The following is a 21,519-nucleotide window of genomic DNA, read 5'->3' as shown; positions in this document are numbered from 1 at the left end:
CATTTAAACACAACTGTTTAAAACTTTGCTTTCAAAATCATAATGTTTTGAAACACAAACATTCCCGTGTATGTAAACTATAGGAAAAGATTAAAATTGCTACCATATCTAGATATGTTCTAATAAGGAAACACAAAGACCACTTCTATTCAAGTGTATGATTATTAGAACAGATGAAAGATGAAAGCATCAGCTCTTCAGAATTGTCCATTCCGTGTTTCATTTCATGGTGAAACATTTTAAGGTCAAATAACTTTCTCTGCCTCAGATAGTTACACTTGTTTTTAGTTACGCATATATGATTGCTGAAACATTGGGTATGGTGAGAAATGCTTTAAATTTTTTGATATGAAATAGGTTATTCACTGGTAGAGATACTGATAGATCTTTTTATTTGAATGGGGGGATGGTATTTTAAAAACAAAAGGATGGGGTACCTTTTGTCAGAATACTTAAGGATGTATCTTTTAGTGTTTCTAGACTTGCCTGGGGTGAGGCTTAAAATCAAGGGCTTCAAATGTAAAAACTATTAACAAATGTTGCTTTTGAAGGAATTTTATTTTATCTAAACATTAGCTTTTTCTGTACCTCCTATCATCTAGATTGTAAATCAAGAAAATTACAAGTTTTAAGGGTTACTTGGTATTATCAAAGCCAAGTCCAAAGCATTACATTATAGCCCCCTTTGAGGAGAGCCCTATAAATTTCATATCACACTGCATACTCTTTAAACTATATTGGCTGGAATTACCTACAACCCATGTCTTAGAAGGGTTTTATATGCATTTGCCACTAAGGCAGTAGTTCTTAAAATGTGGTGCCCAGAACTGCTCAGATACTTGAGAATGGAGCCTAGCAATCTGTATTTAACAAGCCCTCCACATGATGCTGGTGCACTTTGTTGGAGCTGGCTTTTCCCAAGACAGAAATTAAAACAACCAGTTAAAGTAAAACCTTTGCATTTGTCCCTAGAGAAAAGACAGCACATAGTGGCAACTCCTCCTCTCCTTCTCTTCCTTCATTGGCTAGATATATTTCATGACACCCAACACATGCTTTCAGTAGCTTTAAGCAGACCTTGGTATTGCATTGTAGAATTCTGCAGTGCCAACAATTAAGGGAGAACATCATGCCTTCATTCATGTCACTGCTAACCCTGCCATGCATGAATGCTCAAATGACTTAGAGGTTAATATCAGCAGGTAAAACATGTTCAGTAAAATCTAATAGAGGGTAGTGGCCTCTTGAGACAAAATAATAAAACTGAAAATGGAAGCAACACATAATGAATATTTGTATGTCAGAGTACCAGCTGGCATAGTAAGTACTGAAATGAGAAATTAAGTTAATATCAAGCAGGAAATTTATAATCAAAAAGTAGCAAGCAATGATAGGAAGAGGAGAGGACTACCTTATAACTGACGAGGGCCCAGTATGGGTTTGAGTAACATTTTTCTGACTTTATGGAATATTTCAGTTAATATTTGTTAGAGCTAAATTTCAAAGGAAGTAGTTTTACAAAGAAAAAATGACTTAAGATACTTCCCACATTGATAACCTTAAGCCTTAAAAAAAACCCCGCCTTCCATCCACATAAAACAACTTTTTACTCGTATCTATATTGCCAACTCAATGGGAATTTTGGAATTTCAAGTGGATCAACAGTAGTTTTTTTTTTCAATTATACAATGGCCTTTGATTACATTACTCTTATCTAAACACATAATGTAATATATATAGTACATTAGCACACTTGTTATAAACTCAGATATTCTTTTTCTAACATTTACTATAGCTTAAACTATGAGGTGTAAAAATTTAGAATTGCATACGAGTAAGTTGCAATGAAGAAAAAATTTGAAGGAGCTCTTTGGAAATCTTACTGGAATCTGCACGGAATTTTTTTTTTTTTTTAATCTTTGGAACTGCTGGCTCATATAATTAGTATAAGCACTGTGAAAGGAGCTAGATGGGTGATATCTGCCTGTATTTTTTAGTGATGATACAGATTACGCATTATGTTTACTTTTCTTCATTTTACGCAAGGTTTTGAAATACCTGAGTTCATTTTAATAACCTAGGTATATTTGGCCAGTAATGTCTATGTTTCTTTCTTAATGTATTTGAGTTTGGAGATAAAGTTTATAGCAAAGTCAGTGATTAATATGATAATGTTTTCTTATTTCAAACAGCTAGTTAAAGGCCTTCAGCAAGAGCTGAACCGATTATATTCCCTTTTCTGTTCTCGGAATCCAGACTTTGAAGAAAAAGGGGGTAAAGTCTCAATAGTGTCACATTCCTTGGGATGTGTAATCACTTATGACATAATGACTGGCTGGAATCCAGTTCGACTCTATGAACAGTTGCTACAGAAGGAAGAAGAGTTGCCTGATGAACGATGGATGAGCTATGAAGAACGACATCTACTGGATGAACTCTATATAACAAAGCGACGGTAAAATACCTTAGTCTCTTAAAAGAATTTTAAAAGTCTTCATGGAATTACTGGACTTCTTAGGAGAAAACTGTAAGATTTTCATGATAATATTTGGAGTACGGAGACTATTAGGTAACATGCCTAATCGGCGAGAGACAATTTTGTTAATTTTCATGCTAATTCCATGCATGTTCCAATAGCATAAAATAAATTGCTTTGTCATCATCTTTTTCCTTCCATCTCTTCTTCAGAATTTGTTAGGAGTGAAATCTAAAACTTATTCCAAGCTGAGTCACTGTGCAGAATCCTTATTGAAAATGTTTACCAGTTTGTAATCCTTTGTAATTTTTACTAATCTTAGAGATGGGCCTTTGCCTTTCTTATTATTCTGAAAATAATTTTAAATCCCTTTTCTCCTTGGCAAATGAATTTTTGGCAGATTTATAATTATTTGATCACTTGTGGCCTTCCTGATACTACCTTATAATTCTTAATTACATTCCTGTCTTCATCGATAGTTACATCCTTTATCTTCTTTGTCCTCTCAATGCATCTCATCGATTCTAATAGAACAGTAAAAAGTCACTCATTTTGATAGTTAACATCATATGAAAACAACCAATGTAGTTGACCAAAAATTTTACTCAGAAAGCCTTGGATTTGTTTTAGTCTCGTAAGTAGTTGTCTAAGGATTTTATTTAAAATATTATTAAGTACCATAGGCTAGATACATATATTTTGTAATGTCAAAATAATTGATAGTTTTGAAAGAAGGTATAAGCATGCTTCAGAGCAGCCATTTTTTGTTTTGTTTTGCTTTTTAATTTACCTCCAAGTTAGTTAACATATAGTGCAACAATGATTTCAGGAGCAGATTCCTTAATGCCCCTTACCCATTTAGCCCATCCCCCCTCCCACAACCCCTCTAGTAACCCTCTGTTCTCCATATTTAAGAGTCTCTTGTGTTTTGCCCCCCTTCCTGTTTTTATATTATTTTTGCTTCCCTTCCCTTCCCTTGTGTTCATCTGTTCTGTGTCTTAGAGTCCTCATATGAGTGAAGTCATATATTTGTCTTTCTCTGACTAATTTCGCTTAGCATAATACCCTCTAGTTCATCCATGTAGTTGTAAATGTCAAGATTTCATTCTTTTTGATTGTCGAGTAATACTCCATTGTGTGTGTGTGTGTGTGTGTGTGTGTGTGTGTGTGTGTGTATACACCTGTATCCCTTGGATAAATACCTAGTAGTGCAGCTGCTGGGTCATAGGATAGTTCTATTTTTCGTTTTTTGAGGACCCTCCATACTGTTTTCCAGAGTGGCTGCACCAGCTTGCATTCCCACCAACAATGCAAAAGAGATCCTCTTTCTCCGCATCGTCGCCAACATCTGTTGTTGTCTGAGTTGTTGATGTTAGCCATTCTGACAGGTGTAAGGTGGTATCTCGTTGTGGTTTTGATTTGTATTTCCCTGATGATGAGTGATGTGGAGCATTTTTTCATGTGTTGGTTGGCCATCTGGATGTCTTCTTTGTAGAAGTGTCTATTCACATCTTTTGCCCATTTCTTCACTAGATTATTTGTTTTTTGGAAGTTGAGTTTCATAAGTTCTTTATAGATTTTGGATACTAACCCATTCTCCCATTCTGTCGGTTGACTTTTAGTTTTGCTGATTGTTTCCTTCGCCGTGCAGAAGCTTTTTATTTTGATGAGGTCCCAGTAGTTCATTTTTGCTTTTGTTTCCCTTGCCTCTGGAGACATGTTTAGTAAGAGCTGCAGCCAAGATCAAAGAGGTTTTTGCCTGCTTTGTCCTCGAGGATTTTGATGACCTCCTCTTACATTTAGGTCTTTCATCCATTTTGAATTTATTTTTGTGTATGGTGTAAGAAAGGGGTCCAGATTCATTTTTCTGCATGTCGCTGCCCTGTTTTCCCAGCACCACTTCCAAGCAGCCTTTTAGATATAAAATCCAGTAAAAAAATAATAATAAACAGGTTTAGAAAATGAGCTGCACCTTTAAAAAAAAAACAGAACCTTAGTTCCATTATTTATTAAATATAAGTAGATACAAAACATAATAATGGGAAAAATTTGAAGTAACCCAAATGTTCATCAGCAGAGAAGGATTAATAAACTGTGGTTGATCTGTATGAAGGACAATTATACAGCTGTTACAAAGATTGAAGTAGATCAGGAGGCAATGAAATGAAAAGAGCTCCAAGATTCACTATTAAGTGTAGAAAAAAGAAGCATAGAACTGTGTATATGGTGCGAACATTTAGTGTGATTTTTTTTTTTTTAAGGTCATATATATGTTTGTATTTGCCTCACATTTCCCTAAAGGATCCTCCCAAAAAGCTGTTAACAACAGCTATTATGAAGAGTAGGGCTACTTTTACTAATCATTTTATAAATGTTTATAGACTGTAGCAGGTGCATTTATCAAATACTGTCAACAGGGATTAATTTGAGGGATTGGATAATGGCTCATCATTTTCTTCTTTATACTTTAGTGAACTAGCGAGCATCTAATATTTATAAAATTAATATAAATATTAGTGAATATAAATATTAGTACATTATCTCCTACTGCTTCCTAGACTGAGAGAAATAGAAGAACGGCTACATGGATTGAAGGCGTCATCCATGACACAAACACCTGCCTTAAAATTTAAGGTAAGGAAAGAGATAAGATTTCCATCATTTATCTCAATTTCTTTTCAAACATCATTTGAAGTGTGACAGTAGGATTCAAGTGAAATCTGAATTTTTCTTTCAAATGAATATATACTGAACACCACTGTGTGTTGGACATTGCTAGTTTTGGGGTTTTACAAGGAAAAGGGTGGACAAGATGGCTCCCCAGCCCTCAGGATCTGTAACACAGCGTTATCGGTACGATTAGTAGCTTATAGAATGATATATACATGAGAGAGAGGTTGTAATTTTGCTTGGAAAGGTTTACAAAGGAATGACATTTGTACTTAATCTCAGTAAAGTGGATATTGCCAAGTGGAGGAAAAGAGAAATGCTATTCTGTGTAAAAGAGAAACAGCACAGGAGGGGTGTGAAGGGGTATGACCCCATAGTACCTCCAAGAAACATGAAATAATCTCAAGTAGTGGAAAGAGAAAAATATAGATAGATTTGGGAAATATTTAGTATTTATAAATAACAAGCCTTAGTAACCAGCTAGTTATGGATGATAAGAAAAATAAGCAGAAGCGTATAGTGATGATTTTAGGGATGGATGGAAAGCTTGCTTTCATTCAGTGAGAAGTATATGGCAAAAGCAGAGGATGGGGTGTATGTGGTTGGTTTGGAGCAGGGTAGGCAAAACAGTTTAGCTAGAATTTACAGGATTTGGGGCAAAGGGGCTGTGGGATAACAGGAAGAGCTAGAAATAAAGAACTTACATTTCATATGAAGGGTTTTTGAGCATCAGAATGGAACTGTGGTAAAGTAGTTGTTTAGAAGAATAAAAAATGATAGAGAGATATCGACCTTGACCTGCCTGTTGGAAAGGACATAGCCTGTAGCTGAATAACAACTCGTTTGCAATGTTAAGTGGAGCATGTCATAAGCTCCCTAATACTCATTTCCTTTTGAATGTATACACATATATAGTGTACTATATCATCTCTTCTTGAAATATCTTTTATCACAAGAACTTAACATACTGCTTAAGTAATGGAATGATGTAGAAACTTTTTTATAAGAATCTATCTCTATGACTTACAATGTTTTTTTTTTAACTTCCATATTTAAAGGCCATAAGGTTGGGATACCTGGGTGGCTCAGTCGGTTAAACATCCAGCTTTGGCTCAGAGCATGATCTCGTGGTTTGTGAGTTTGGGCCCCGAGTCGGGCTCTGTGCTGACGGCTTGGAGCCTGGAGCCTGCTTCAGATTCTGTGTCTCCCTCTCTCTCTGCCCCTCCCATGCTCATGCTCTGTCTCCCTCTGTCTCTCGATAATGAAATAAACATTAAAAAATATATATTTAAAAGCCATAAGGTAAATTTATGTATTTAAAAAGTATATGAGCATGATCTTTGGAGTGATCCCACCTGGAAGTTGAGTTCCATCTCTACCACCATTTTTTTTAAGTTTATTTATTTATTTTGAGGGTAGGGGAGGGACAGAGAGAGAGAGGAAGAGAGAGAATCCTAAGCGGTCTCCACACCGTCAGCACAGAATCCAATGCAAGGCTTGATTTCGTGAACTGTGAGATCATGACCTGAGCCAAAAAAAAGACTTGGATGCTTAACCCACTGAGCCACTCAGGTGCCTCCTTACCACCATTTTTATATATGATCAATATGTTAAATATGCAGAATTGATCTGATAGAAAAAGTAAACTCTTGTATTTCATGTCCTGGATTTTTTTTACTGGAGAGTAGAGTATGATCCACCAAGTATTAGGATCTCAAAATTCAATATTCATATTACTAGAACTTAAATACTATAATTGTGTATTCTTGTAGTATATACTCATGTGTAGTCTAATAATATGAATTTTTAATTGTTTAATTACTCATAGAGGAAAAATACAGAAATCTGAAATTTAAAAAGGACTATCTGATGACTGGCAAATTAATATTTAGAACTCCAGGGATCTAGAAGGAACAGAAGTCTTTCTATGCCTGTTAACCAAAAGATGGGTTTACTTTCAGAGTATAGGTGTTAGGTCTGTTACAGGTGACCACTTAACTTTAAAAACAAAGAAAAACTATTGACAAATATTGGTCTGAAGAGTGGGAAAATTTGGTTGTGATCACGAAACTTGGCCACTAACTGGTTATGTAACATTGGCCAATTATTTAACATCTCTGAATTCGTCTGCTTACTCATCTCTGGAAAAGGAGGTTAGATTAAAGGTCCAAAGCTCTTTTTTCACCTTGAAAATTCTTTGATGGGTGTAGATTTCACTAAATCAGTCATTACTCTTAGAATAATTCCTTTGTGGGGTGCCTGGGTGGCTCAGTCAATTAAGCATCTGACTTCAGCTCAGGTCATGATCTCGGGTTTGTGAGATCAAGCCCCACATTGGGCTCTGTGCTGACAGCTCCGAGTCTGGAGCCTGCTTCAGAATCTGTGTCTCCCTACTCGTGCTCTATTTTTCTCTCTATCAAAATAAATAAACATTTTAAAAACAGAAGAATTCCTTTGTGTGTTTGTCTGTCAAACTGCATACCAATCATAAAGAAAGAAAAGTTGTTTTATAACAATTTAACAAAAATTTATGAAATGCCTGACCAAAGCATAAAGCATTTTTCTAGGATGTACATGTATTTACAGGTATGTATACATCAAGCAGAAAGGATTTACATAGGGGTGCCTGGGTGGTTCATTAAGTTAAGCGACTAACTCTTGATTTCAGCTCAGGTCATGGTCTCAAGGTTCGTGGGTTTGAGCCCACATTGAGCTCTGTAGTGAGCATAGAGCCTGCTTGGGATTGTCTTGCTCCTCTGTCTCTGCCTCTCCCCTGCTCACTTGCGTTCTTTCTCCCTCTCTCTCAAAAATAAACTTTAAAGTGTATTTAAAAAAAAAAAAAAAAAAGGATTGGGGCACCTGGGTGGCTCCATTGGTTGAGCATAGAAGTTTGGCTCAGGTCATGATCTCATGGTTTGTTGCATTCTGGCCCCTTGCTGGGTTTTGTGCTGAGAGCATGGAGCCTGCTTGGGATTCTCGGTCTCCCTCTCTCTCTGCCCCTCCCCCACTCATGCATGCACATGTGCATGCATGCTCTCTCACTCTCTCTAAGATAAACATAAAAAAAAAAGTATTTACTTAAATTTTCTTCTATCTCAACTATATTTTGTATCTTTCCCTATCCTTTATTATTTTAATTATCTTAATCCTTTCAGAAGTTGGTGTTTTCATCTGTGTCACTGTCTATGATGTTTTTTGTTTTCTTTTTTTTATGTTTATTTGAGAAAGAGCATGCAAAAGCAGGGGGGGCGGGGCGCAGAGAGAGAGAGAGAGAGAGAGAGAGAAAGAGAATCCCGAGCAGGCTCTATGGTGTCAGTGTAGAGCCAGAGCCCAATGCAGGGCTCAGACCCACGAACCCAGGGCTCAGGACCTAAGCCAAAATCAAGAGTTGGACACTCAACTGACTGAGCCACTCAGACAGCCCAGTTACTATCTACCATTTCAAATGCTTTTTCTTATAGTTTTAATTTAACACAAGTTAATTTTCCTCAGCCTTCAGACATGTCGAAGTTACCCAGTCCTTTAAAAGCAAACAAAAACTTTCTCAAACCTTCTTTAACATGGAGGTACCATTTTCAAAATATATATTCATTATTTGGGGGGAAAAAAGAAGAGTCACTTCAGATGTAGTGTGGGGAAGAGATTAAAGGGACGTAAAACTGGAGGCAGAGACAAGTATATATATAGTCCAGATGAAAGACCATGAGGTGAAGTGCAATAACTTCTTAGATGTTGGAGATGAGATGGAATGATGAATTTGGGACGTCTCACCCATCAGGATAATGGGACATATGAGAGAAGATAGGCAACCTTAAGAGGTCAAGTGTCATGTTCTATATATAATCCAGTGCTGCTGACCACACCAGTTTTCTAGAAGCCCTCTCGAGTGCCTTTCATGTATACTGCATTATCGTGGTTCTCCTTTCCCTCCCCTTTTGCAGTCTTACCTCCTTCCTCTGCTAATCAAATGTAGTTCTCGCTAAAGCCCTTCTCCTTTTTTCTTTTTTGTTTTAATTTTTTGTAATGTTTATTTATTTTTGAAGTAGAGAGAGAGAGAGAGAGAGAGAGCGAGAGAGCGTGAGTTGGGGAGGGACAGAGAGAGAGAGAGACACAGAATCCAAAACAGGCTCCAGGCTCCGGAGCTTTCATCACAGAGCCCAATGCGGGGCTCAAACTCACCAGCCATGAGATCATGACTTGAGCCGAAGTTGGATGCCCAACTGACTGAGCCACCCAGGCACTCCTCCTTTTTACTTTTAAATGTTTGTTTATTTTGAGAGATATGCACTATGCATATCTATGCACTTCATAAGCCATCTTACCACTTCTCTTGGTTTTACGTGTCACTTCTGTAATGGTGATACATAGAGTTGGGAGATGACATATCCAATTCTGTATCTCTTGCCTTAGAATTTCAGCCCCTGTAAATTAGATACGTTACAGATACTTCAAACTTAATTGTGAACAAAAACAGAACTTTCCAAGAGTTTCCTGTTGCAGTTGATGGAACCACTGTCTTCGCAGTCAGCCAGACCCAAACCTTGTGACTTGCCTCTGACTCATTCCTCATCCTCATCTTCATTCAGTCATATTGATTCCACCTTCTCCTCTCCCATTTCTATTTCTGAATGGAACATCTCGCCCTGCCCAGGTTCAGATTATCTCTTGCCTAAACACTTTCAGTAGTTTCCTAACTGGTCTCTGAGTCACCAGACTCTAAATTTTCCAGTTCATCCACATACTACTACCAGGTTTACTAACCTCCTAAAACATGGGTCAAATCCTGTTCTCCTTCACTACTCATAAAATCGATTAGGTCCTACTTTTTTAACCAAGTAGTCAAGATTCTGTGCATTCTCATTCCAAGTTACATTTTCCTGACACCCAATTTTTCAACTATGTCAGACTACTTATTCTTCCTAAATTGAACCAGGTTCTCTCCTGCCTCTGCTTTAGTTCATGGGATTGTATCAGCCTAAAATGTCCTCCTTTCTGGCCCCAATGACCAGCCCCAGGTGTAGAAATCCTTTTTGTTTTTTATGGCCAATGCAAATGCTTTCTCCTGTGTATCAGAAGACGAACAGACTTTTCTCCAAAGAAGACATCCAGATGGCCAACAGACACATGAAAAGATGCTCAATATCATATCCTTTGCATAAAGGAAATGCAAATCAAAACCACAGTGAGGTATCACCTCACATCTGTCAGAATGGCTGAAATCAAAAACACAAAAAACAGCAAGTATTGGAGAGGATGTGGAGAAAAAGGAATACTTGTGCACTGTGGGTGGAAATGAAAACTGGTGCAGCCACTGTGGAAAACAGTATGGAGGTTCCTCAAAAAATTAAAAATAGAATTACCATATGATCCAGTAATTCCATTAATGAGTATTTACCCAAAGAATTCGAAAACACTAATTCAAAAAGATAAATGCACCCCTGTGTTTATTGCCGCATTATGTACAATAACCAAATTAGGGAAGAAACTTAAGTGTCCATTGATAGATGAACGGATGAAGATGTGGAATATTACTCAGCCATAAAAACAAGAATGAAATCTTGCTATTTGCAGCAACATGGATAGATCTAGTGGGTACAATGCTAAGTGAAATAAGTCAGCCAGAGGAACACAAGTACCATATGATTTCATTCATGTAGAATTTAAGAAACAAAACAAAGGAACAAAGAAAAAAACAAGACAAACCAAAAAACAGACTCTTAACCATAGAGAACAAACTGATGGTTACCAGAGGGGAGGTGGGTGGAATGTGGATGAAATAGGTAAAGGGAATTAAGAGGACACTTACTGTGATGAGCTTTGAGTAATGTATAGAATTGTTGAGTCATTATATTTTACACGTGAAACTAATATAACAATGTAAATTATACTGGAATTAAAAAAAAAACTTAATGTGGAAAAAAATGCTTCCTCCTGTGTAAAAACTCTGAGGTGGAATTAATTATCCCTCTCTTACAGCAGGCTTTCCCCCTATCCACTTATTTTATTATGCCTCCCCCACAGGATTCCTCTGCCTTATTGGTCTTTATTAAAACGTTGATAGCATTAGAATATTACTTTACACAAAATAGTAGCTTGATAAAACTTGGACTAGTGTGTGAAAACACACAATGAAATGGTCTTCCTTCTCCTTTTCTTCTTCTCATTTTTTGTTTTCTGTTAGATTTAAAGATAATGAAGTTGCTTCTAAAAATGGATTTTTTTAGACTAATTAATGGTTGGCATATAATTATGGCAGATACCATCTGAACAAAGCTTGTGAAAAAAGACATATTTGAAGATAATTTTATTGTTCATATTTTGCCATGTGTTATGTTGTGCCCAAATTCTGCTGAGAAAAACTACCACCAGTTTTAAAATTTGGGATGACTTTATCATTTTAGGTTGAGAATTTCTTCTGCATGGGATCCCCATTAGCGGTTTTCTTGGCATTGCGTGGCATCCGCCCAGGAAACACTGGAAGTCAAGACCATATTTTGCCCAGAGAGATTTGTAATCGGTTACTGAATATTTTTCATCCAACAGATCCAGTGGTGAGTTGCAGTTATAGACATTTTCCCTCAACATTAAATTATTCATAAAAGACTCTGTATGAAATATTGCAAGGTACAACTGAACTAATGAGAAATGAGTTGATTTATCTGATTATATATTCATAGGTTCATATCTTTCAGACATTGGTGTTTTGGTTAATTTAGGGTTCGGAAATACCTCAGAGGTGATCTATGTTATAAGAGCATAATGTAAAAAACTATTATCTCTGGACAAATAGTACAAGGAATAGGAATCTTCTGGACTGTCTAACCACAACCAATTGTAATACCAATAACCCAGCAACCACAAATTTTGAAAATTCCATTTTACTTTTTTTTTTCTTTAAAACATGCTACCGTATTGAAATGTGTTTGGTAGACCCTATTTGAAATGTATTAAACATGAAAAAGTGGAAGAATTTATTTTAGCCTGGTCGAATTTTAAATCTGGGGTTTTTCATTCTCTTTTATGTTTATACTGTTAATAATTTTTTAATGTTTAGTGTTTAATGTTTTTAATCACTCCAGTGATGTTGCATCCGGGTAAATTGTATACTACCAAGTAAGATTTTTAGATGAGAAAAACGCTTCTTAAATCTTTTTGGGGACAAGGCTAGATAGAACTAAATTTAAAAGAAACAATTTTAAATAACCTTCATTCTCAGAAAGTTTGCTTTATGTAATTGTGTGAAGTCTTTTCAAATATCTTTAGTACCAAGTAAATATAGCATTGATTAAATATTAAAATTTTAACAATTCCCTATGTGTTAAAGAATCAAAAATGCTATCTTTAAGAAATGAATTTCACTGAGAATCTAGTATTAGATTCAAATACAGACGGCACAATCTTGGCCAAGTCACTCCCAAGACTTATCTATGTAATGCAGATGACAAAATTTTACCTCCTAAGATGGTTAGGATTAAGTAAAATATATGTAAAAACACCCAGCTAACCATTTAGTATTTCATTAATATATATTCATTTTACTCATTATCTTGTAACTTGAAAGTGAACTTGAGTTTGTAGGGGAACTCTGAGTTATCAGTGTATACCCTGTCCTTGGTATAATCTTAAAGTTTTGTTATATCATAAAGGAGGGCTCCAATGTCATTTTATTAAGTTATTTTTTATTATTCATTTTATAGTTTTTCCTGTGATTTTTTTAAGTAAAGTTTTTTTAAATAAAGTTTATGTTAGAACTGTGCTAAGCAGTATTTACAAATGTTGTCTGTTCTTGCCAACATCCTTGTGAGGTAGGAAGTGTTAATCTGATTTCTACAGCTCAGGAAACAGTGACTCTGAAACCTTGTGACTTGGTAGGTATTATTCAGTTAGTGACAGAGGCCAGAATGTGAACTTGGGGAATTCTAATGCCAAGTCCATTCATTGTCTTTTCTGCTATATTATCCCTTCTTCACATTAGACAAATGGTCTTTAATCAGCATCTAATTTGTGCTGTTACTATGTTAATCTATTTGAAAATAGAGTTTACAAAGAGCTTCTAAGATGTTACAGATTGGCTTTATTTACTGTGTCCTAGTTTACTGTTTATTGCTTCAGCTTTGTTGGTGAGACTAACATAAATCTAATTGTTATATGATATCAGAACCTAATAAAAATGAATCTGTTTTTCTGAAAAACAAATTAATGGGCACTGTTAGCTTAGACCAACACTAATTGGTTTTTTCCATAATCTCATCATTAAGGATATATAATTAGACCAAATTACATATTATTAATAGTGAACAAATGGGAATGCATGTTAGAAATACCAGGTGTTTTTTTTTAATTCCCTAAGGTCTATTGAGCATGCAATAGAATAAGAATAAACAGTTTACTAAAATCCAAGCATCGTGCCTTAATGTTGTGTTTCTTTGCATTTTTTTTTTTTTTAAATCAAGGCTTATAGATTAGAACCATTAATACTGAAACACTACAGCAACATTTCACCTGTCCAGATCCACTGGTATAATACTTCTAATCCTCTACCTTATGAGCATATGAAGCCAAGCTTTCTCCACCCAGCAAAAGAACCTACCTCAATTTCAGAGAATGAAGGCATTTCAACAATACCAAGCCCTGTGACCTCACCAGTCTTGTCCCGTCGACACTACGGGGAATCTATAACAAACATAGGCAAAGCAAGCATATTAGGTAATTTCTCTTAAGTATTTCTTATCAGTAAATGTAAGTACTTTTTTAAGTAGGCATTAAATTTGGGGTACTTGAAAATACTCTGCATATTACAAAACATCCAACATTTAATCCCCATGTCTAGAATTAACTACCCTCTCACTGTTCATACTTGAGAGCTAAAATCCCCAAAGGTTCTCTAACTAGATCAGATCTTGTACATTTAGAATATGAGATAGCTGGATAGACAAGGAAAGGTCTGGGAATCAAGGCCCTCATTTTAATCTTGGCCCTACCACCTACTATGAGATCTTGGGGAAGTCCCATCATTTTTAATGGCCTGCTTCCTCATCTGTAAAATGAGGGAGTGCTTGAGTTCTAAGGGTGTCCCTGCCAACCAGTTCTGCAATTCATGTCTTAACAGTCTCTCAAACCGTGTCTGTCCTGGGGTCAACAAGGATATTTAATTTCTTTGAATCATCTCCAGCACCAGCCACAATGTTTGGGGTAGCGCTGGTTTATGTGCCTCTTGAATTTGTCCATTTTTTTTTTAGTTACAGGTTGCCTTAATATAAAGTGCCACAAGATGGCACTATAAATAGGCTTTTCATTGAGATTTCACTTTGTCATACTCCCAGATTTGTTTATTGATAGCTTTTTATAACATACTCACTTAACTTCAGTAGTAAAGCATATCAATAGTAAATATATGCCCCTGTCAATGGTATGATTCTTTCATTAACATTTTTAATCTTCCCAAATATTGTAATCAACAGTGATCACTTGAATAAAATAGAATCTTTATTCTTTTGTACACTGTATTCCTGCAGTTTGTACAACTCTCATTCTATTCAACACCATTTTTACTTAGAAACCTACAGTGTAAATTGTAACTTTCCTATGTTCCCACCCTGGAAAAATATGACTAGGACTTGGAACCTCTGCCAATTGGCTGTAACTATGGATGGTGCTCTTTAGCTTGGTATGTGGTGTGATTCCAACAGACTGACTGCCCTGTTTTGCGAAATATAGGGGCTGCTAGCATTGGAAAGGGCCTTGGAGGGATGTTGTTCTCGAGATTTGGACGCTCATCTACATCACAGCCATCTGAGACATCAAAAGACTCAATAGAAGACGAGAAGAAGTCACTTGGCTCGCTTCCCACTACCACTGTTGCAACACAGACCCTTCCACATAGCAGTTCTGGCTTTCTGGATTCTGCATGTTAGTTCATATTTTTCTTACTTTAAGTTAATACTCTATCTCTTACAACTTGAAGGCGGGGAGGATGAAGATACTAACGGTAGCAGTCAACTCTAAAATGTAAAGCATAAGTTAGCTTTTTTTTAAAAAAAGTACTTTTCCTCTGATTTTATTTTTTATTTATTTTTTGAGAGAGAGAGAGAGCATGCAAGCAGGGCAAGGGCAGAGAGACAGAATCCAAAGCAGACTCCACACTTCGCATGGAGCCTGGCACAGGGCTCAATCTCACAACTGTGAGATCATGACCTGAGCTGAAATCAGGAGTTGGATACTTAACCGACTGAGCCACCCAGATGCCCCTGATTATATTTTTAAGTATAATTTCCAGGTAAATGCAGTTTTGCTCTCTGCATTGGTGAATGAAGAGTTAAGAACATTAATAATCAGGGCCTGGTGGCACAAGGGTCTTAAACACCGAGCATAAAACAGATCTCTTTGGGAGAAAGCACCCTGATTTTTAGAAAGTAGATTTTTAAAAAATATGGTCTTCTCAGCCTTAAAAATTCATGTAATTGCTTTAAACCTCTGCTGTGTATATTCTTGATACTTTTTAAAAGCCATCCTGCTGCTAATTCCAGAGTTTCATTCATCCAGCCAAATTACAAAGACCTTCAAGCTTATATTGTATTGGATCCGCTGTGTGGTTTCCAGTTCTATCCCAGCTACCTAGTGTAAAGTAGATATTCAAGAAATGAATAAGTGAATGGATAGTTATGCTGGACTTAGCATTGGAATGGAGCTCTATTTAATTCTTTCCAGTAGACTTCTAAGGTTTAAAATCTTGAATAGTTGTGAAACTCTTATACATTTAATATGTATTTAATCCCAAGGGTCTAAATTTGAGCCTTATTTTCAAGTGTCCATAAAAGAAGACTAATAAGTCCTATTTTTCCATTGACTTATATAAAGAAATGTAGATTCTCAGACTAGCTGCTTTTTGTTACTATAGCAATCAGGGAAAACTTTTCCTTTCTTTCTCTATAAATGTTTAAACAGATTTTATTTCAGATACTTGTAGCCTTGTCTTCTTGCTGTGTCTGCTACTCTGTATTTTAAAATGACCAGTGTCCATTGCCATCCATCAAACATACTTAAAAAGGAAGTTCAAGTGTGGTGGTTCTAGAGGCTGGATCTTTCTCCACAGTTAGCCCTACTCCAGGAGCCATTATCCCGGACATTCCTGAGTTGGACATTTCTATTCGGACCAATAGCATTTTTTAACTTACTCCTATTTATGTGAGACTCTGATTACTAAAAATTTTATAATTGTAAGCCTTTTGAACACTGCCTAGAAAATTCATTTCAGACTTTGATATTTGTATAAAATTCATTTTTTTCGTTTTCTTATTGCTGACTTAAGCTTTCACTTCTACTTATTCAGAAATGCGGCTGTAAAAATACAAAACTCTGTTGTGACATACAGAGATCACAGCTCTAAAGTTTCTGAAGAAAAATAGTTTAAAAGAATTTTGTAAGATGACAGGTAAAAAGTCACAATTCCTTGTAATGTTAATACACAGCAATGATGCTAGTAAATAAACATTAGGGTGACTGAGGGAACAAGAATGAAGTGGGATTTGAGCCCCCAAGAAAGGGTAACGAAGACAAAGAGAGAATCCATAGGATCTGAAGGAAGAAAGCTGTTTCTGTGGTCTTTTTACTATTTAACATAGTAATTTCAAAATGATAGCAGAGAAACCTGTTTCTTCTTTCAGGACAACAATTAATAGAGGTGCTCAGCTGCATTGCATCATTATACTTTGATAGCTTAACAACATACATTTTCTGTCAGTCTTGCGTATAAATTCTTTCTTTGTTGGTCTTAATGGTAAAGTCCTTGTAGACTATAGACTCCACTAAATATGAGCTAATCATGAGTCTTACTTATAGATATTTATCTCTAGACATAGATGTAACTATTCAAATTAAACTATTATAGTAGAATTCCACCTTTTAAAATCAGATTCTCAAGATTTGCCTTACTAATTGTTAGACCTGCTTCAATAATACACTCTTCTTTGTAATCCTGATTTGGATGTTTTTTTATGTCATAGTTGCTCTATTATGCACATAGTGGCTGTATCTTGCAAATCCTAAAACCTTTCTTCCTTAAGCCTTCTTTCTGGGATTTGGTCATTGTGATTAGGTGATTCTGGCTTCCTTCCTTTCTTCGTTCTGCTTGCATTGATTGCCTCAGTTCCTGATGACCTTTATTCTGAAGCTGCCAACTTTGATTCTCTTGCTTTTTGAGGGTAAGATGGACACAGGCTTTGAATTTTCATGATCCATCAGGGTTTCTGTCTTTGAAGAGTATGTGTTGTCAATTGAACCCACTTTATTCTCATCAAGTTGAATATCAATAGCTAGTCTTCATTTCTTTTGAAAAGTCCGGGCTTATTTACGGTAGTTTTACAGTTTCATTTCTTGTACTCCCTTATGTTTGTATCATATTACGGAAAGAAAATATCTGTTTCTTTTAACATTGTTTTGCCTCAAGGTTAGAACTTAAATGAGCTATTAATTTTGGGGATATCTGGGTGTTAACAGATTATGACATTGTATTGCAAAGTTAACGATGCTTACATTTTCCATGAAAGAGCTCTTCATAAAAACCAAAGTGTGTACTTCTTTATGTATGCTAGGTTTAATCAGCATATTTGGGAGTGTTGTTCTAACTTTTGGCCACTGCATCATTGAAGGCCCTTTGTAACCATCAGCCAACACTTTACAGCATCTTGTGTTTTTTTTTCACAGATTTCAGACTTCAGGAATCGTTCTTTAATCTCCCACAACTTCTTTTTCCGGAAAATGTAATGCAGAATAAAGATAATACCCTCGGTATGGTATATGTCAGGAATAGCACTCAGAGTACAATAAAAATGATCCACTTATAGGTCTTCTGCTCACTGAAAACTTGCATCAGTTCTTCTATGAGATCAGCTTGAATGTTAACCATTACAGACCATTTGATATGTAATTTTTTCCTGTATATTCTAACCTTAAATAGTAGGGGTCCTGAAACCCAAGTATCGATTAGTCCCTTAGTGTGCTAAAATGATACTCCTGTACATTCCTACAAAGAAGCAACCTTTTGGAGAGGGAAGAAAAGCATGAGGTCATCTTCCTCCTTTATTGTCCCAAAGGCTGCAAAGAGGTTCACTGTTCTTTACATGTAAGACATTTAGATATAAAGTCTCATAGTGTAAGAAATGTAATTATTCCTAGGTATTTCAGGTATCAGTACCGCTACTACTTAGGGCTGTGCGTGTGCCCTAGCTGCTGCTATCTGGTTTCAACACAAATATTTTTTTCTTTAAGAAGGGTAGGTTTGCATTTAAAAATTAGCATTATTGGATACAAGAGATATTTTCAGTCTCTTAATTTTTAGCAGATTCTAAATGTACCACTAAGGATTAATCTTAGTTTAAAATCATTTTTATCATTAACTTTCCTTCCTTTTTCCACAGCTCCTCTCCTTTTCCTTTTTTTTTTTTTTTTTTTTTTTAATATTGGATTTTGTCTTTAACAAAAAATGTTACAGGTTTTTCCTTGGATTTTTAACCACATTTAATTTTACAACTTCTCTATGTAATTGCTAATTTCCATACATATTTTTTCTGTTTTCAAAAAAACTTCCTTGATAAAAATTCCAAAACAGTATTTTAATATAACAAACTGATTTGTGTTTTTATGCTCCCTAGCAACAGTTTGTTTTGATGAAACTTCATGAATTTCCCTTAAGGAATGATCTTATATAAGTGCTCTCTCTGCCCCCTGCTTATGTAATAGTTAGTCACATCCATGAAGAAATTATTTGACTTTGGTTTTTGCATATTTAATTCAACACAGAAGTTAATCCACTCATTTATCCTGCGTTCAAGTAGCCCTTACACGTATTATCTTAAAACCATCTCAGCTATCTAAACATTAACTACACCAAACTGATTCAAATGGTAATGTGTGTATGGCTTCTATTTTATTTCTCTTCCCCTACTTTTTTGCATTTAACAATTATTTATTAAATGTTTACCATGAGCCAAAGTACCAAGATAGCCACTAGAAAAGATACCAAAATGAAACAGACTTCAGTACTGCCCATAAAGATACTAAATGCTAGTGTGGAAATTGAGCATTTTCTAGAGAATATATATTTACCTAGTAGAGAAGTAGATTGCTACATAAATATTTATAACATATGGTAGATGTGATGAGCCACATAACAAAGGTACTGGTAAAGGACTCCGTCAGTTCTAGGGAATGAGAAAATGCTTTCACCTCGAAAAATTATAAAAGGCTCTGTGGAGGTAGAATTTGGACACACGGTGATGAAAAGACATTGCAGGGAGAAGAAACAGCATACGGAAAAGCACAGGGTATGTAGAGGTATGTATGTATGTAGTTAGTTTTCTTGAGAAGAGCCAAGGATGAATAGAAGGGAATAGTTCTGAATGTGATTGGAAAAGTTTCTTAAACCAGATTGTAGAGGGCCATCTCCTGGAGTTTTTTTGTATTCAAGATTTACCCACAAAGCCCATCTGTTATCAAACATTAGGTATTTGAATATCTTTCAGGACAGATTAGTGTTGGGAAATTATTTTGGCAGATATGAAAACTGAATATAATATCAAGGACAGAGAATATCCTCAAATATATTTGAAATTATAACCGTTCACAAAATGTAAATATTCCTTGATGTCAAACACCTAACCACATGAAATGTATAGTTGCTCTGAGGCAACGCAGAAATAACAAGACATAATTTACCCAGTAAGAACTCAGCATAATCTTTTTTACTATGAAAGAAGCTTTTGCTAGTCATTTGAAAACACAACTTGCTTTACTGGTATTTTTCTTGGTGTCTGCTGTAGCCAAAAATCATGCAATTATGACCAAAATTAATACTTACAAATAAGACCACTTTTAAGATTCATTAAGTTTTTGAAAATTTCTCTCCAAGGAAGTTAAAGCCATTAAGCAATAGAAACCTGTCCAATTCGTACACATTTTAAGACTAAGATGTGCACTTCCTATTCACATGTGTTATGTTTTCTAATACAGTATCCATGTGGACAAGCCTTGTGCAGAGAATTCTCTGATGAAAGCACAGTCCTGATGACACTTCACTCCTACATACTTCATACACTGCAAACATTCTCTCTGGGGAATAGGAAGGGAACTAGGCCTCTGTGCCAGACTCCCCAGAAAAGAAAATAACCCATGCTTTAAGGCAGTATAAGGCAACTGCTGATGATTGATAAGATCCCACAGTATTTTTTCTCAGTTTCACTTCTCTTCAGTTCAGGATCTCATTCCTTTCTTTGTGGATAGAGGAATTCTAGCACTTAAGGCACTCAAAAGAGAGAAAAAAGGGACAGAGTGATGATATTATGTTTTCCTTTCTCTTTGACCTAATTCAGTGAGTAAAACTAGGAAAAAACTACCCGCTGTGTTGTGCCACTCATTTTTGATGTGCTAATATTAAGAAAATAGGTCCAAGGCAACTCCATATAGATTTAGGCCTATTTGGACCAAGAGCTCATCTCACGGCACATAAAGAATGGTAACTGCCATCTAGACCCTTGCTCCCTTGGGAATCCTGTGACCTACATAAAAGGAAGAGATGTGAGATGTAGGCCCACCTTATTCCATCCATCCGCCTGCAGAACCAGCACCTGTGAGGTCACCTGCACTGGCAACCACACTACCTGTTGTAAACCTTGGAAGGAGGATGAGAGACTAAAACAGATTCATCAGGTACAGGCTGACTACCTAATTACCGTTTTGATGAGGATAGCCTACACATAAATAACCAGGGTGAGAGATGGCAAGTCTAGTTAACCATACTGACTATAGGTGGTAAGAATGACAAGGGCATAGAGTAGGGCAATAATTAAGTTCAGCATTTGAGTGTCTAGTATATGAAAGGCAGTGTTTCACAACAGTAACCACATTTAAGAATAAATCTCAGGGACGTAAAATCAAAGCCAAATAATAGTTGTTATAACAAAACACAAATCCCTTTTTTTTTTTTTTTAACTTTAAAACAAAAGTTTAACTTAAGGCCGTTGGACTAGGAAAGGCTGTTCTACAGTGGCATTTTAAAGTAGAAATGATAACTTCGTGGTCTTTGCCGATATTAATGTGTGGGTTTCTCATCTCTTCTGTTTTTCATTTTATTTCTCCTCTTTTCTTTGTAACTACCTCCAGCTTGACTTCTCTTCTTCACGCCTGAGAATTCCTCGTTTTTCATCTTCCTGTATCTTGTGCCAGAATGTGCCGACAAATCGAACTCAAATGTCCTATGGAGTACAAGAGATAAAAAATTCAGACATTACTACCCCCCAGTTCTCCATATAGATTTCAGCTATTTCTGCTGTATTACGGATTAGCTTATTGTAATTTAAGTGAGAAAAAAAGTTTTAAAA

The 21,519-nt window shown here is 35.9% G+C and overlaps 1 protein-coding gene across 5 annotated transcripts in view; it reads left to right on the top strand.

Annotated features, from left to right (window-relative positions):
• The window catches only part of DDHD1 (DDHD domain containing 1), a 108,913-nt gene that overhangs the window by 83,421 nt on the left and 3,973 nt on the right, over positions 1-21,519 (top strand). For 2 of the 5 annotated variants that reach the window (XM_047862400.1, XM_047862398.1), the window contains 6 exons: positions 2,193-2,455; positions 5,035-5,110; positions 11,548-11,697; positions 13,600-13,852; positions 14,864-15,055; positions 17,849-17,932. In XM_047862400.1, coding sequence (XP_047718356.1) covers positions 2,193-2,455; positions 5,035-5,110; positions 11,548-11,697; positions 13,600-13,852; positions 14,864-15,055; positions 17,849-17,932 — 1,018 coding nt within the window. Of the gene's footprint in view, positions 1-2,192; positions 2,456-5,034; positions 5,111-11,547; positions 11,698-13,599; positions 13,853-14,863; positions 15,056-17,848; positions 20,849-21,519 lie in introns of all 5 variants that reach the window. The other 3 variants (XM_047862402.1, XM_047862399.1, XR_007152925.1) reach the window with 2 other exon arrangements.

This window comes from Prionailurus viverrinus, chromosome B3 (genome assembly GCF_022837055.1).
Source record: "Prionailurus viverrinus isolate Anna chromosome B3, UM_Priviv_1.0, whole genome shotgun sequence".
Lineage (NCBI taxonomy): Eukaryota > Metazoa > Chordata > Mammalia > Carnivora > Felidae > Prionailurus > Prionailurus viverrinus.
Note: the sequence above shows the minus strand (reverse complement) of the source record. Positions and strands in the feature narration are given on the sequence as shown.